Genomic DNA, 18,046 nt, shown 5'->3' on the forward strand with positions numbered 1-18,046 from the left:
GTTTTGACACAAAAGGATGTCTTTTGAGCAAGAAAGATGCAGCGTTTTATTTAGTTGAATCTGTACCGCATGATATATACCCGGCCTCCTGTAGAACAAGACACCGTGATCGGTCCAAGTATTACTACCTGTTGGTTGCATCCTTCCGCAGAGAGAGTAGTTATTTGATTTTTCCATTTCATTGTTTGTCTGTTTGCTCACAGTTGAGGAAATATCATGGGCATGGGCAGGGATGCAAGTGCCAAGTGTCAGGAGATCAGCAGATGGTTTTAGCTAGCTTAGGCAGATCCTGGTGAACAAAACAAACAGGGAAAATAAGGGTAAACTGATAAACAAACAAAATGCTCACTAGTGGTATGCTAACGAGACTCATTGAAAGTCCTGGGTATCTATGGGGTTGTGCTGATTGGGAGTTGGTTATGATGTGACCGTGTGATCGTGTGACTGAGTTTGTATTTCTCAGTTTGCCTGAGGAAGTATGGAAACGGAATTCATTGAAATTCATGTTGGCCTGTATGGCAGTTCCTGAAGAGAGTTTAAAGATTTTCAAGTGTGTGTGTGTGAAATTCTGGTGGGAAAAATAGATGAGAGAGCAATCCCGAACACTCGGAGATCAGTTTGTTCTCTGTGTGGGGTCATGATGATGAGCAGAGTCGAGTAAAGTAGTTCAAGTCGTCTTTTTTAATATGCTTGTGAATGCTTTTTTGTTAGGAAGATACAGGAACGTTTGTATCTTGCGCTTGGGAATCTCGAGAAGTGGTTAAGGCATTTAGCTAGTAATCGGAAAGTTCAAATTCCAGCCTACCAAGCTGCCCCTGTTGGGTCCTTGAGCAAGACCCTTAATCCAAGGGTTGTTTGTATCTTGCCATCCTGTAATCCATTGCTCATTTGTATCCTGTCTCAGTTGTACATCAACCAAATAGACACGCAAGGTAGTCTCAGAAGCCGCAGAGTGTTCTCATCCAAACTTCATCAATCCAAGCAACCTATATAGTCTCCAGGTGCTTTCTCCTCCTCGCGCATTTACTACTTTACACTAGTTCTCCACCGTCCTACGCCTTTACCAAGCGCTCAGTGCCTAAACAGTTTCCAGCTGCATTCTCCTTGATGTGTTCTCCAAGTGTTTAAGACCTTTGGAGATTCTCAAGTGCAGGCTCCATGTGTTTAGTCTCTATACAGTCTCCAAGTGTGTTCTCCAAGATGCTTAGTCTCTATACAGTCTCCAAGTGTGTTCTCTTCAGACGTTCACCAAGTGCTTAGTCCCTTTAGAGACCTCAAGGGCTTGCTCCCAGTGTTTACTTCATGCACAGAGTACAAGTGCATTCTCCTCATACAATTGCCAAGTGTTTAGTCCCTGTTCACACTCCAAGTGTCTGCTTAAGGCCCACATTCGCTGTATGCCAAGAATACTTCTCTTTTATCTCCAAGTGCATTTTCCGACTATCTAAAAAAAATGCAGTGTGACCTTGAAAACCATAGCCAGTGGGTTTTTTTTTTTTTTTTTTTAAACAATTCTAGTTTCCTAAACACCCACAAAAACACTCTCCCGGCTTCCTGGCTACGTGGAAGCCAGGTGTGCTGCAGGTCAGCATGCTCTCAATTACAAGTCAAATTGGCCTATTTGTGCCACAGTTAAATAGTTAGAATTTCAGCTTGTAACCATCGGAGGTTCAGTGACCCTGTAGGAGTAATTGCGCATGTCAAAGTAAACGTGAAGGCTTCGTGACACATGGCACGGTCAGATTTCCTTGGCAGTGTCTTTACCAGGCTACTTCCTCCCGAGCTAACGTTTGACCTGGGGCATTCTCAAGATGTTAACATGCTGCTAACACGTGGTGAGCACAATGGCAACGTTTGAACATTTCAGTGTATTAATTTCCTGCAGGAGCGTCTTTAGACTCGTCTATGAGGTTCAGCTGTGTTCAAGACACTGCCCCTGCTTCCTCTCTCTCACACACACTTGCAGCTTCATGGTGTTTTATGGCCCTTAATGTGCCTCGGCTCTGATGTGCAACCCGCTCCCTTCGTCTCCCACTTCAGTCCAGTGAGCACAAATAACGACAATGGCGTAAATGGAAGACGATCTGGACCAGCCATTAAATCGATGTACAGTACATTCATGTTATCTGCTCTCAATCTATCTTGCTCTCTCTTTCTCTGCAGGTGTTCGTCGTGCGTAAGCAGCCCTTTCCCCTGCAACTGGTGTAAATATCGACACATTTGCACCAACAACGTGGCCGAGTGCTCTTTCCAGGAGGGCAGAGTCAGCAGTGTGGAGGTAAGAGACCACAAGCTCTGAATCAGTCGAAAGTTATTCACACTGACCATGCCGACCGCAGAGACTCCGTGATTCACCCCAGCTCAAGTGACTCACTAGCGACGTCTGTCTCGGACACGGAACTGAGGAAGTGTAAATATGTTTTGTTTTTGGTTTTTTTTAGTAACCTCTCGCACTACAAGGCGATTCATCTGGTTTCAGAAACCGTTTGTAGTAACTGTGGTCTTGAAAGATAACAAAAACACATCTGTGACTGTGATCTTGAACATATTGTGTATTCCGGCGGTCAAGATCCCTTAAAAATTAAACAGGGATTTTATGATTTATAATTTGAAAGCACCACATATAAACAGACTAATGAATTAATACTTTCATGGACAGAAATAAAAATAGTAATAGGCGGTAAATTAGCCACAGCTTTACTTTTAATGGTTTGGTGGACACCTTCTGACTAATCAGAATCCAGAACACAACAGTGCTTTGGTGTAAGCGTTGGTACTAAACGAAAACATCATAAGATGAAAGTTATTGCTGTTTTAAGCAAAAGAGGTGATGGTGTTATGTTATTTTATCACACAGAAATGTTTTTTGATCTGAACATAATTTCAAGAAGACTCTCAGTAGTTTTATTCTAATTAATCACATGATCAAATCGCCCACTAGGAATGGATATATTGGTCCTCAGCTCTTTTCTTGCTTGTACAGTTCTGGAGGCGAAAGTTTGTATTGAGAAACAAATTTCCCCATAAGAAATAATGTAAATACAAATAATCCGTTCCAGCCACCTAAAAATATCAGCGATATGCAAGCGTATGTAAACTGTATGGCTGCTTACACAGAATTGACCCTAGTCAAGCATTCCATCTCAAGGAAGTCGTGCCACCAAGCTTGGGCTAAAAATAGAGCAGATCACCCACGCCACCAATCTGTCAACAAAAAAACGGCAGAAATATCGCCTAGCTTTTGCACGTATGCCAAAGGCATCATTGGTATCATGGGTTGACTCTTTCCAAACAACTTTCACTGACTGACAAATAATTCGTAAGCTTTCTTTGGTTGGCTTCGCTTGGCTTTCCACTGACGCAAACAAGTTTTGAACGGCTCCTGGATGTACGTGCAACTTAGCCGGTGTTCGCTTCGGGTTGGTTCGTTTGTATGCCGAAAATGCTTCGTATGCCGATGCAAATTTCTTGCAAGATTTCAATTCTTAAGACGAAAATTCACAAGGGAGGGCATTCGTATGCCGAGGTTCCACTGTACTATGATTTCGTCCTATTGTGATATGAAATCCGGTATCAGATCCAGCCGCCTGGTTATTTGTTCTCTTTTACACTCGGCTGTGAAGGACAGCGGCGTTCATGTGGAGAGGGTGTGAATGTTACACTTCCCTTTTTTTTGTGCGAGACTGGAAGCAGAACAACAGCCCCTGTGTGTGTCTCGGTGCACTTCAACACCCCAAAGCCTCTCGACCTTGACTTTTGAACCTAGAGCTAGTATCTCACACACACTCGGCGCTCCGGCTGAGTGTGCGTCTGTGCATGTGTCTCATCGCGGTTCAGTGCATACAATCACTTCTTTTCATCGAGAAGAGGCGCATTGTGTCGGTGTAAAGTGGAACGTTTCGAGAGATTGCTTTTTGATTTTGATCTTATTTCACACAAATATGAGAGCATGAAAAAATATTAAGGCTGTGTTCAAGATGAAAGTATAGTGTTGTGTAACTAACATTAACCGGGCATTTAACTAGCGAAAACAAACCGGAATTCTGATTTAGTTTAGCCAAAATACATGTAGTTTGAAAAGTTTTATTTCCATGAATAAACTTTTAGCTAAATTTTAACTAGCTCAATCACACCACTTTATCATGCTAGCTAACTGAGGTTATTTAACTACAAGTTGGTGGTTCGGGTAATGTTAATTATTTAGCTAACTTACACAAGCTAAATTAGCTAAGGTTATTTATGTTAACTGTAAGGAAACATATTACGGTTTTATTTCGCCGTCATTAGTTAGCTAGCTGGCATAAAACCATAGCTAACTTGCTTGTGATGTCTAGAAAGTTAATCAAAAATATCAACTTAAACATGACCAGTTTAGTATCTGTGTATAAAGATTGAATTAGCTAGCTCACTAGAGTTAATCAAAACAAATTAAATTAAACTAATCGAAGCAAATTAAATTAAACTAAAAGAGTATTTTAAAGAGTGTAAGAATATTTTAAAATTAATTCATACATAAAATTTATTTAATTTATTTAATTTATTTAATTTATTTTATTTATTTATTTATTTATTTATTTATTTATTTATTTAGCATGTTGCCTCAAGTTATTACAATTTTATTGGCCTAGGAAATAAAAACAGAAAATTACATGAACTATACTACTGGAAAAATAAAAATAAAATAAATAAATAAATAAAATAATAATTTACTTTTTTGAGTGGAAAAAAATAATTAATTAATTAATATATTCAGGATTTTTTTCTCCTTTTTTAAAAATTTTATTTAGTTGTTTTTTATTTTAATCGGAACACCTCTTCTTCTTCTTCTTCGTCGTCTCTTCGGACAGTTTTATGCTCATAAATACTCTCATGCATGTGTGCTGGTTTCTGTCACACATAAAGGAAGCGATCATCACAAATGTCTCTCAGTGCATTCCTGTTCTTGGAATGAGACAGAACACAGCTTTCCATAAGGTTTCTTTTTGTCCAGACAGAGTTATCCAGCTTCACGGCCAAGTGTTTCTAAGCTCTTCTTCTCAAACAGCTGAATTCAGTCCACATCAGATCATTTATTCATAAAGCACAGTTATGAGAACTGAATGGTGGTTAATAATGGAGTGTGTGGCGCTGGAGTTTAAACATCAGGAAGCGTTGTGTGAGATGGAGGAGTTTACATTATTAACCGCCGTCTCCTCCCTGTTTTTGTGTTTAGTGTTACATCAGAGACGTGCTCAGGTCTTGTGGTGTGTGTTTCTGTAACACCGAGCAGAACCGCAGTCCGAACCTGGAATTATTTCTGACCCGTAAATCCGCTCCATTCTGCACTCTTCTTTTCTTCTGGTTCTGATTTTCTCTCATTAAAACTTTCATGCCTTTTATTCTTTTCTTTTCTTTTTTTTTTCCATTCACAGACATTTTCCTGTCACATTTTTCTCTTTCAATCTGCTCACATGCTCTTGCTGGTTTTTTTTCTTCTTCTTCTTCTTCTTCTTTCATTTTCCATCACAGTTTCACTTGCTCACATGCTTCAATTTTATTTTATTTTATTTTATTTTATTTTTTTCATTTAATAAACTTCTACTTCTACCTGCTCTGAACATTTCTCTCAGATTTCTTTCCTTCACCACACAGCTTCCCAAATCAACCTTTAATATCTTTAATATCTTTAAGTCAGCAATTGAATTTGCATTTCAATTGACCGCTGATGATGTCATAACGGACTCTACGGCAGCTGACCAATCAGCAGCAACTCTGCATTTACATTTTTAATTGTTAACATTTACATTTTTTTCACAGAATTTGCTTTCTGTGTTTAGCTGTCTTATTTTTTTGTATTTTTTTATTTTATTTATCTATTTTTTTTTCGCATTTTCTACACAATTTCTTCCCGTTTTTCTTTCCATTAATTCAGTTTTTTTTTCCCCAACCCACTTTTCTTTTCTTTTCTTTTCTTTTTTTCGTCCCTTGTCCTCCATTTAATCAATCATGAACAGTAACAAGTTTAATAAACATTTTACATCATTTTTTTTTAGATGTCTTTTTTTGTTTTAGATATTTTGGGTGGAGGGGGTATTTGTTTTTTTTTTTTGTTCTTTTTTTTTTACTACTAAAACATTTGCAAATATGACTCTTAAATGTTGTGTTACTATACATCCCATTATACACACACACACATATTAGTAGTTAAGATGCTGGACTACTGACCGGAAGGTTGTTAGTTTGAATCCCAGGTCCACCATGTTGCCATCGCTCTGGATAAGGGCGTTTGCCAAATGTCATACATATACACTGATCAGGCATAACATTATGATCTAATATTGTGTTAGTCCCCCTTTTGCTGCTAAAACAGCCCTGACCCGTCCTGCTCTGTGTATTCTGACACCTTTCTATCAGAACCAGCATTAACTTCTTCAGCAGTTTGATCAACAGTAGCTCATCTGTTGGATCGGATCACACGGTCCAGCCTTCTCTCCCCACGTGCATCAATGAGCCTTGGCCTCCCATGACCCTGTCACCGGTTCACCACTGTTCCTTCCTTGGACCACTTTTGATAGATACTGACCACTGCAGACCGGGAACACCCCACAAGAGCTGCAGTTTTGGAGATGCTCTGATCCAGTGGTCTAGCCATCACAATTTGGTCCTTCGTCAAACTCGCTCAAATCCTTACGCTTGTCCATTTTTCCTGCTTCTAACATCAACTTTGAGGACAAAATGTTCACTTGCTGCCTAATATATCCCACCCACTAACAGGTGCCATGATGAGGAGATCATCAGTGTTATGGCACTGCTCATAATGTTATGCCTGATCGGTGTATATATAACACATTACAGTTACACACACACACACACACACACACACATATACATATGATCTTATATGAAGCCTGTGTTGGATATTTTAGTCTATTTCTATAAATTCTAGCGCCCTGGCGTGGGATGTAATTAATCTTTCTTGTATTCGTCCATCACTTTCAGCACTTTGCAAGCGCATTATTTCCTTTAGGAAATGCAAATCTAATATCATTGTTCTGTTGACAACGCTGTTCCCTGTTAATATAAACGGCTGAGCTTTCCCACTGCGTTATAAATATGAGTCATAAGAAATCACTCTCTCTCCGCGACTATAATCACATTACAATGGCTGACCTGTTTGGTCAATAGTGTCACTGTAGCAGTCGCTATTTAACAGCAGCCTCTGTGTCTGATTCATAAAATTCACAAAAGTCAATACGGCTCTCTCTTCTCAGTCCCGGTTCGAGGCGGCTGGCGGGCGAGAAGCCGAGGCATTTCGGCGTCCGTAATTCCGAAGCCGGGTAAACGAGGGAATTATTAACTATGCGTATGCTAACGACGCGGGAGCCGCGGGAGAAACGAGGTTAATTGGATCTGTAATGCAACCACAGAGATAATAAGGCATAATGATAGGCAGATGAGAGATGGAAAATAATTTGACACGTGATTGAGGGCCAGTGTAAGCACAGCGGCAGAGTGACACGTACAGTTAACAGCACAGGCACGGCGTGAGAGAGAGAGAGAGAGAGACTGAAGGAAAGAGGAGAAAAGAACAACTGCATGCTTTTCTTTTGTGGAATGCAGGACAGAGGACGCACTCGGTTTCTGACACATTTTAATTTTACACTTAAATGAACAGCAGAGATTCGCCATCAGAGTGCAGAGACATGCCATATCTCTCTCTCTCTTTCTTTTTCTCTGTCTCTCTCTCGCGCATGCTCTCTCTTTCTTTCTCTGTCTCTCTCTTTCTCTGTCTCTCTCTCTCGCACGCGCACACTCTCTCCCTCTCTCTCCCTCTCTACCCCCCATCTCTCTCTCTCTCTCTCTCTCTCACACACACACACACTCTCTCTCTCTCTCCCTCTGTCTCTCTCTCTCTCTCTCTCTCTCTCTCTCTCTGTCATACATTTCTCTACATCTCTCTCTATTGTTCTTCATATGTCTCCATCTCTGTCTCTATCAATTTCTCTTTCTTCACCTTTTCTATTGGTCATCTCCTTCTCTCTATCTCTCTCAAGATTTCATTTCTTTGACTCTATCCTTCTCTTTATGCCTTTCGCTTCACTGTCTTTCTTTCTTTCTTTCTTTCTTTCTTTTTATTCTTTCAATATCTCTTTATCCTCTACCTTTTCTTGTCTCAATTTCTTCCTTTAACATACCCCCCTCTCGCTCTCTCGCTCTCTCTCTCTATATATCTCTGTCTGTCTATCTATCTGTCTATTTTCTCCTCTCTGTCACTTTCTCTCTCTCAAGAAAAAGATTTAGTTGTGAAAAGTGATGAGTCATCCCTTGTTGATAATAGGGTAGAAGCAGGCCAAGAGCACACACACACACACACACACACACACACACACACTCCCTGTAGGTTGTAAACCTAGCTGGCAGAGAGAGTGTAAAGGCTAGAAAGTGTGTAAGTGGAAAAATCTTCTCTGTGTGATAAACGACAAGAAGAGCATTTCATCTCTAGCCAAACCTGTGTGTGTGTGTGTGTGTGTCCCCACAGTGAGCCTTGTCAGTGTGGAAACACACTAATGTCAGTGCTAAATATCTTCTTCTCTCTCTCTCTCTTTCTCGTCTTCTCCTCCTTCTCTCTCTCTCTCTCTATCTCTCTCTCTCGTCTTCTCCTCCTTTTCTCTCTCTCTCTCTCTCTCTCTCTCTCTCTCTCTCTCTCTACCTCTCTCTCTCTCTCTCGTCTTCTCCTCCTTTTCTCTCTCTCTCTCTCTCTCTCTCTCTACCTCTCTCTCTCTCTCGTCTTCTCCTCCTTTTCTCTCTCAATCTCTCTCACAATGATTGAAAATGTCTTCCATGTGAAGGAAAGAGTTAACTCGTGTGATCGGATGTTAGGAATCAGAATCCAGAAGCAGACGCAGCGAGCAGAGAGAGCAGCATAGAAACTCTTATATAACTAACAGGACTCATTTAAACACTTCAGCGGAGTGAGGATGAGGACGAGGACGAGGACACTAGCCAGACTCCAATAACATCTCTAATTAAACCAGACTTCTGTTACACGCTGCTTTCCTTCGATGATTTTTTCTTCTTCTTCGTCTCATCTCTCTCTCTCTCTCTCTCTCTCTCTCTCTTTCTCTCTCTCCTTTTTTTCTTTTTCTTTTTCTTCTCTCTCTCTCTCTTTCTTCTTTATCTTCTTTTCTTCTCTCTCTCTCTCTCTCGCTCTCATTTTCTTTTTCTTCTCAGTCTACTCTCTCTCTCTCTCTCTCTCTCTCTCTCTCTCTCTTGCTTTCTTCTGTCTTCTCTCTCTTTCTTGCTCCCACTCTCTTTCTCTCGTTTTCTCCCTCCTTCTTCTTCTTCTTTTCTTCTCTTTCTCTCTTCTTTTTCTTCATCTTTTTCTTCATCTTCTCTCTCTCTCTCTCTCTCTCTCTCGCTTTCTTCTTTTTCTTCCTTGTCTTCTCTCTCTTTCTCTCGTTTTCTCTCCTTCTTCTTCTTTTCTTCTCTTTCTCTCTTTCTTCTTCATCTTCTCTCTCTCTCTCTCTCTCTCTCTCTCTCTCTCTCTCTCTCTCTTCTTGTTCATTTTCTTGTTCTTCTTTTTCTTCTCTCTCTCTCTCTCTCTCTCTCTCTCTCTCTCTCTTCCTCTTCTTCTTCTTCTCTCTTCTTTCGAGATGTTAGAATCTTTCTTTGTCTGTTTAACTATTAATATTTTATTCCTTCCTACTTAATTAGTTGCTTTTCTTTTGGTCTTGGAATAAATGATGTTTATTCATTGGGGGGAAAAAAATAAAAACATTTGAATAGTGATTAGTCCTGACGTTCTAATTGTGCTGTCAGGATCTCACAGCAAGACGTCCCTACTGTCTTGTTGGTTCTTTTTCTTTCTCTCTCTCTCTCTCTCCTGTGTTTTTGTTCCCCCCGGTCGCACCGTTTGCTGTGTGTGTGTGTGTGTGTGTGTGTGTGTGGTTGTGTCGGTGTCAGCCATATGTTTGCGTGTTGAGAGACACGCTCGTTTGGTGCAAATTCCACATTTCCTCACGTACATTTGTTGACCTTCGCATGGCCAATTAGATGCGTCATGAATCTTTATGTTGTGCCTTTAAGCAGCTGCCATGCTACGTTACACACATCTATTAAAAATTCAACCATCTCCGTACAAGGCTCGCTAACGGCTTGTTCGTTCCACGTCACGGGGACAGGCGAGGATTCACATGCTGCTGTTTGGATAAACAGATGGCTTCTGACCTTCGCCAGTGGCTCATGTGTGACCCGTAATTACGAACCCGTTTCTCCTTCCCGACTCCAAGCAGGTTCTAGAGCGTGAGGCTGTAAGCGAGCTGGCTGTAAAACATCTCCGTTTTAACAGAGACAGAGTCGTGAGTCAACAGTGAATGAGACGAGTCCCTGCAGGCTGCAGGATGGGAATTTTTGGGGTCCTGAGATATAAAACTTTACGACAGAGTTAGTCTTGGCGGAATAAAGATGCGTGGCAGATTTAGGAGCTGGATTTATCACGCTTGATAGCTTCTGCACTGCACAGATGAGACATTATTGTCCTGTTTGGCCCCAAAGCCCGCGCCTCGCGTTCGGATTTCTTCGAGACGGAAGCGAAACGGGAGGTGGTTGTCTAGGGAAACGCTTTGTTTAAGAACAGCTGCTAATATCAAAGCTTAACCTCTGTTCGGATCCGAGTGACTTTACTTGCCGAGTCCCAAAGAAACCCAACTGCTGTGTGCTGAAATAACAAAAAGAAATGTTCACTTTTCTATTGTTTTTCTCTTTTGACTTAAAAGATTAAAAGCTAGAAGATGAAAATAAATGAAGCCTCTCATGAACCATCATGTTTGCTAAAGTGGAGGTGTGAACAGGTGTACAGGAGGAGAGAGACAGAGAGGGATGGATGGATGGATGGACGGATGGATGTATGGATGGATAGATAGGTCGAGAGAGGGATGGATGTGTGTGAAAGAGACAGAGATGGATGGATGGATGGATGGATGGATGCAAAGAGAAAGATAGATGGGTGGATGGAGAGAGATGGATGGATGGGGAGAGAAAGATGGATGGATGAAGAAATAGATGGATGGATGGATAGATAGGTAAAGAGAGAGGGATGTATGTGAGGGGGATGGATGGATGGATGGATGGATGGATGGGTCAAGAGAGACAGATGGATATTTGTGTGAAAGAGGCACAGATGGTTGGATGGATGGATGGATGGACATTCCCAAAGTCAGCAGAATTGAATGCTTTGGCTCTGTTTTTGTTAAAATAAAAATCTTAAGTATTTTTGTAAGATTGTAGAAGCGGAAGCAGGAGAGTGCTGAGCAGCAGGGGATTGGGACGCAGCCCCACTAACAGCATGAGCTTTATTTCTCTTGTACCGCGTCCATTCATTAAAGACCGACACCTCTTTGTTTTTATCCCACTCTAGTTACATTTCATGTTATGAAACTCCCACGAAATATTATTATTATAAAATCCTGTTATCACAGCTTTCCTCTCTCTCTCTCTCTCTCTCTCTCTCTCTCTCTCGTTCTCTCTGGAACCTAAAGCCAAAAGAAACCCAACATCCTGAAGACTTTCCCATGGTGAAAAACATCCAGAATGTTCTACAGCACAGACACTGGAGACTCCTTCCATTAATGTTAAATAAACATCTCTAGCCCGTATCAATATTAGCTTATTTTGGTGTTTTGCCCAGAGCGTTTCCTGTCTAGCTCCAAATTAAGCTAAATTAAATAAAAATACAAACCCATCCTGTATAGAGCTACTGTGCTAAATGCCATATTTACTTATTTATTTATTTATTTATTTATTTATCTATCTATCTATTTTTTTACACTCCGATGCATTTGTTTAAAACGAAACTCATCCCCATTTATATAGAAATGGCCAGTAATAATACACACATCAGCTTATCGATCTATTCGCCGCTCTTCTCGTCCCCCGAGGAGTTTGTCGGTTAGCGTTAGCATAGCGAGCGGCGTTTGATTGACAGCCCAGCTAGAGTACAGTAACATCCGGCCTTTCCATAGCATTCATCATTACACACTGCTTGAACAGGTGTACAGGAGGAGAGAAACAGAGAGGGATGGATGGATGGATGGATGGATAGGTCAATGGATGTGTGTGAAAGAGACAGAGATGGTTGGATGGATGGATGCAAAGAGAAAGATGGATGGATAGATCAAGAGAGAGGGATGTATGTGTATGTGAGGGGGATGGATGGAGATGGATGGATGGATGGATGGATGGAGAGAGAGAGAGATGGATGGATGGATGGATGGATGGATGGATGGATGGATGGATGGAGAGAGATGGATGGATGGAGAGAGATGGATGGATGGGTAGGTCAAGAGAGACAGATGGATATGTGTATGATTTGTTTAAAACGAAACTCCTCCCCATTTATATAGAAATGGCCAGTAATAATACACACATCAGCTTTATCGATCTATTCGCCGCTCTTCTCGTCCCCCGAGGAGTTTGTCGGTTAGCGTTAGCATAGCGAGCGGCGTTTGATTGACAGCCCAGCTAGAGTACAGTAACATCCGGCCTTTCCATAGCATTCATCATTACACACAGCTTAATTAGCTCATGTCGATGGTTAACCTTAAAGAGCAGCACTGCAGGGAGAGGATCATTGAGACTAATGGATAAGAGCAGCAACATGCGCGCACACACACACACACACACACACACACACACACATACACACACACATACACACACACTCGCTGTCCTTTTCCCAGAGGGAGTCCTGCATATCAAATGCACCTCCTGTGTTTCTCTTCTTTCATCCCTCTTTTTCTTACTCTCTCCTCCATCCGTCATGTGTACACACACACACACACACACACTCTTCTTTCCCCCCGTCTGGGTCTCAGTGGGGTGACTCTTTCATTAACACCCGGTGGCCAGAGGTAATTAATTGTGGGATGAGTGACACCCGAGCCATTAGCTCCACAGGAAGTGCGCCACCGGACGCACAGGAAGCAACACGCCAGGTTTCTGTCAGCTGCTTGTTTGGTCTCCAGGGCCGATGGGAAAAGCCCCACAGAGCCTTTGCCCACCGGCTGATGAGGAGCAGGAGCTGTTCCCTTCGCCCCCCTTGTTCCCTCATTCCCTAGCTCTTACTGCATTTCAGATTCCTGTTATGACACTCCATGAATGGATGGATGGAGAGGGGTAGAGGGGGAATGGATGGATGGATGGATGGAAATAGAAAGATGGGGGGGGTTGGATGGATGGATGGATGGATAGATAGATAGATAGATAGATAGATAGATAGATAGATAGATAGATAGATAGATAGATAGATAGATAGATAGATAGATAGATAGAGAATGCAGGGAGGGATGGATGGATGGAAATAGAGAGAGAGTGGGATTGGTAGATGGATGGATAGATGGATAGATAGATAGAGATGGAATGGATGGATGGATGGATGGATGGATGGATGGATAGATAGAGATGGAATGGATGGATGGATGGATGGATAGATAGAGATGGGATGGATGGATAAATAGATAGATAGAGATGGGATGGATGGATAGATAAAGATGGGATGGATGGATGGATGGATGGTTGATTGGAAATGGAGAGATCGAGGGGTGTGGCTGGATAAAGGTATGGATGGAAATAGATTGATAGAGGGGTATGGGTGGATGGATGGAGTCATGGATGGATGGATAAACGAACAGACAGACATTTTTCCCACAGGCTGATGTGGAGCAGGAGTCGTTCCCTCGCTCCCTCGCTCTAATGCCTCGCTCCAGATTCCTGCTCTGACCCTCCACTCCAGCCAGAGGTGATAAGCTATCTGCATTTCACCATTAGCAAAAGCCTTCCTGCCAGAGGGGTTCACATCGGCATCCTCTTCCCTGATAACGTAATCAGAGCGTCTTAAGAAGCTCCGAAATGTTTTTTAGTCTGGACTTGGCTTTTAGTCCACTTCGGGATGAAAACAGGGACAAAAAACAAACAAAGTTAAAAGTCTTTAACTGCCACTTCACTTTGCTCTGTTTTCATTCGGAGGCTGAATACCGACATGGTGCTCTGTTAAACTTCTTCCTCCTGACCCTGGATGTTTTCATCACGCCGTGACGGACTGTGTGTTCCAGGATCACAGCGGAATAGCCCGACATTCACACTAGCATGTGATAAGTCATGTGACACTCAGAACGTGTCTCTTAAAATGGGGATTAGTTGCAGGTAGGAAATAAGGGTGTGAGCGTAGAGCTGAGAAACTCCAGACCTCGCATGCAGTTAGCCAGTCGTCACATCACATCCTGTTTAGCAGGAATTCTGAAAAGTTTAGTTGAAATGTCAGCCATCATATGGTCACTTGGCGTGTCCAGCTGTCACTGAAATCATTGTTCTGTGTCTCGTAGTTTAGAATAAATGCTAATATGATTGCTGATATACTTCTTCTGTATCATAATCATCATCATCTGCTTCTGTATCTTGGTCTTCTATTTCTTCTTCTTTCTTGTCTTCTTCTTTCTTGTCTTTTTCTTCTTTATCCCTTCTTTTTCTTCTTCTTCTTCTTCTTCTCTTTTTTGTCTTCTGTATCATAATCTTCTTCTTCTTCTTCTTCTCTTTTTTGTCTTCTGTATCATAATCATCTTCTTTTTCTTGTTCTTTTTTATATTCTTCTTCTGTATCTTTTCTTCTTCATCTATATCACTTCTTCATCATCTTAATTCTTGTATCTTTCTTCTTCTTCTTCGTCTACTGTATCTTTTCGTCTTCTTCTTCTTCTTCTCCTTTGCCAGTTCCAAAGTGTTGTTGTAAACCTAATGCAGTAACAAGACACAGCATGATACAAATCACAAGCTATTAATAAGCTAATTAGACATGTCTAAATGTTGATTCTCTCAAACTAAACTAGTAATAGCGAGCAGTGCTTAGTTCCGCAGATTGCTCGTAATCTTCCTGAAGGTACCAGTTAAATTTAATAATGATGCTTTTTGGGGATGGGGAGGACTTCATTTCAAAATAGATTGTTGTTGTTGTTGTTGTTGTTATATTTACCATTAATGGGAAGCGGTGCTTGTTTTTATCTTCAAATTTAATGCAATAATCAGATAACTGGTCATGTCCAAGTTTTTACACACACACACACATCCTTGTTTCATGTCGACTTCATTTCCAGGTAACTATATATCCACGGCAATTTACTGTTTACTGAATCCAATACCAAGATATTGCCGCAAGACCGAATTTGCCTTCCTATCTATACAGGGAGCACAGAGCGAATCCGTGTCTGCTCAATCCCGTAAGAAAATAGAAACCGGATTCCAGACCTCGGTGCGGAATAAGACAGCTGGGACATCCGGCTACTGCATATAAAGTTCAGCACTAATTTACGGCACTAATTTACCCCCAAAAATCTACCTGTTGTTACCTCAGAATTGCTACCAAGCATTAGTTCATATGGGTGAAGCATTCCTATAAGCACCAGTCACGGTTTAAGAGCATTAGCCGAGCGACGGATGCACGTCGCACCCGGGTCTGTTTAGCCGCTCCATCAGCAGCTACTTTCCCGAAGAGCGGCGTGTGAATACATCATGCAACATTTTTTAATTGGAACAGTTCCCAAATGATTTGGAGCTGGGAGGTGGGTTTCTTTCTTTTCTTTTTTTACCCCCCCTTTCTTTTTTGCTGTTTCCCCACTGAGCGAAGGGAGCATATTTCACGGCTTATAGCATACAGAGCCTGAAAATGGGATTAGCGGGGAGGAAGTGATGAAAAAAATGAGAGAAATTGAGTGAGGGACCGAGCAATTGGTTGCTGGAGAATTTGTGCAATCAACAGCTCATTTTTTTCCTTTGCGGCGGTCAGCACGTCATAGCCAAAGATTGCTTTCTGAATTTGTTGGTGTGTGTGTGTGTGTGTGTGTGTATGTATATTTTCTTTTTTGTGTCGTGTGCGTTCATGGCTCGTTGCAAGGCAAGACGATTATTTCTCCACCGTTCAAGCTTTTAATGTTTCAACAGACAATAATGCTTAGCCGTGTGATAACTGGCCTATGCACTGTAAGGTTAATGGAGAGACTGTCAGCAGGCAGTAAGCTAGCAGGACTCGCCTAATGGGGTGCTAATCAGTATTAGGAAAAGGGCCTGCTGGGAAACAGAACAGCTGCTCCCAGCCTGGATACAGTTACACACGTCTGCGTACGGCTCCGAACAGCTCACGCTAAAAATAATGCTAACATTTAATGTGCTTAAGCGAAAGGATTTACAAGAAATCGGGGACAAAACAAACAAAAATGGTGGCAATGATTAAGTTTTATTTAGTTAATCATAAAAAGCTGGCTTCCCGAAAACGGAGGAAGAACCTTTCTATACGTTTTCCTTTCCGGTTGGCGAGTAAGACGAGTAAGATTCATCACTGTATAAGCGTTCACGTTCACGTACTAATAGGGTTGGCTGAAAGGGATCACAGTGAGGTTGTACCATTAGTGTCGACTGTAGGGCTTCGCCATCTGTTTAACTGTAAGGGTTCAGGGTTTCTACTAAAGGTTAATTATCAAGCGCCGTTACACATCTTAGTAATGGTTCGTTGTTAAGATTCATTATACAGCCTTTTATAGTAAGGATACTTATCTTTCGAAAAGTGTTCTACATGGCAGTCTTTTAGATGGGATTCGGCTAAGAGTTTAAAGGTTCACCATTGAGGTGCAACATAGCTGAATATGTTAGGATTCAAAGCTAGGGTTAAGTAGAAGGGTTCGCTATTTGGGTTAACCATAAATGAGCGTCCTTAGGGTTCGCCATTAGGATTAATTGTAAGGGTTCACTATTGGGGGTTAACCAAAGACTGATCAGCATTGTGGTGTACAATTAGGCTTAACTGTAAGGGTTCACCTTTAAGTTTAACTTGTAAGGGTTAAATTTTTGGGTTAACTATAGATGATAACACTTAGGGTTCACCATTAGAGTTAATTGTAAAGGTTCATCATTAGGGGTAACTGTAAGGGTTCACTATGAGGGGGAAGAGTTAACTGTACAGGTTTTTAGAGTTCAATGTTAGTGTTAAATGTAAGGGTTCAGGAATAGGGTTAATTGTCAGGGTTCACATTTAGGGTCAACCATTAGGGTTCATGTTTAGGGTTAACTGTAAGTGTTCACAATTAGGGTTAAGTGTAAGGGTTCACCATATTGGTTAACATTTAGGGTTAAGTGTAAGGGTTCATCATTAGGGTTCATGTTTAGGGTTAAGGGTAAGGGTTGACATTTACGGTTTACTGTAAGGGTTCATCATTAGGGTTCATGTTTAGGGTTAAGGGTAAGGGTTGACATTTAGGGTTTACTGTAAGGGTTCATCATTAGGGTTCATGTTTAGGGTTAAGGGTAAGGGTTGACATTTAGGGTTTACTGTAAGGGTTCATCATTAGGGTTCATGTTTAGGGTTAAGGGTAAGGGTTGACATTTAGGGTTTACTGTAAGGGTTCATCATTAGGGTTCATGTTTAGGGTTAAGGGTAAGGGTTGACATTTAGGGTTAACTGTAAGGGTTCATCATTAGGGTTCATGTTTAGGGTTAAGGGTAAGGGTTGACATTTAGGGTTTACTGTAAGGGTTCATCATTAGGGTTCAATGTTTAGGGTTAAGGGTAAGGGTTGACATTTAGGGTTTACTGTAAGGGTTCATCATTAGGGTTCATGTTTAGGGTTAAGGGTAAGGGTTGACATTTAGGGTTTACTGTAAGGGTTCATCATTAGGGTTCATGTTTAGGGTTAAGGGTAAGGGTTGACATTTAGGGTTTACTGTAAGGGTTCATCATTAGGGTTCATGTTTAGGGTTAAGGGTAAGGGTTGACATTTAGGGTTTACTGAAAGGGTTCATCATTAGGGTTCAATGTTTAGGGTTAAGGGTAAGGGTTCACATTTTACTATTAGGGTTCACCATCCTAAAGGTTTATACACCAGCATCTCTGGTTCTACATCCTCTACATCCCATCTCTTGAATCTTTAACAGATTGTATAAAGGAATGAATTAAGAACCATTAAGACACAGAAATGTGGAAGTCCACTAATTTTCCCATCAGACATAGTTCTTTAAAAAGTTTTTTTTTAG

The 18,046-nt window shown here is 41.3% G+C and overlaps 1 protein-coding gene across 1 annotated transcript in view; it reads left to right on the forward strand.

The window, feature by feature from the left end:
• plxna3 (plexin A3) overlaps window positions 1–18,046 on the forward strand; it is a 200,635-nt gene that overhangs the window by 124,114 nt on the left and 58,475 nt on the right. Inside the window, exon 9 of the mRNA XM_058389372.1 lies at window positions 2,164–2,278. Coding sequence (XP_058245355.1) covers window positions 2,164–2,278 — 115 coding nt within the window. The remainder of the gene's footprint in view (window positions 1–2,163; window positions 2,279–18,046) is intronic.

Source organism: Hemibagrus wyckioides, linkage group LG05 (genome assembly GCF_019097595.1).
Source record: "Hemibagrus wyckioides isolate EC202008001 linkage group LG05, SWU_Hwy_1.0, whole genome shotgun sequence".
In the NCBI taxonomy this organism is placed as follows: Eukaryota; Metazoa; Chordata; class Actinopteri; order Siluriformes; family Bagridae; genus Hemibagrus; species Hemibagrus wyckioides.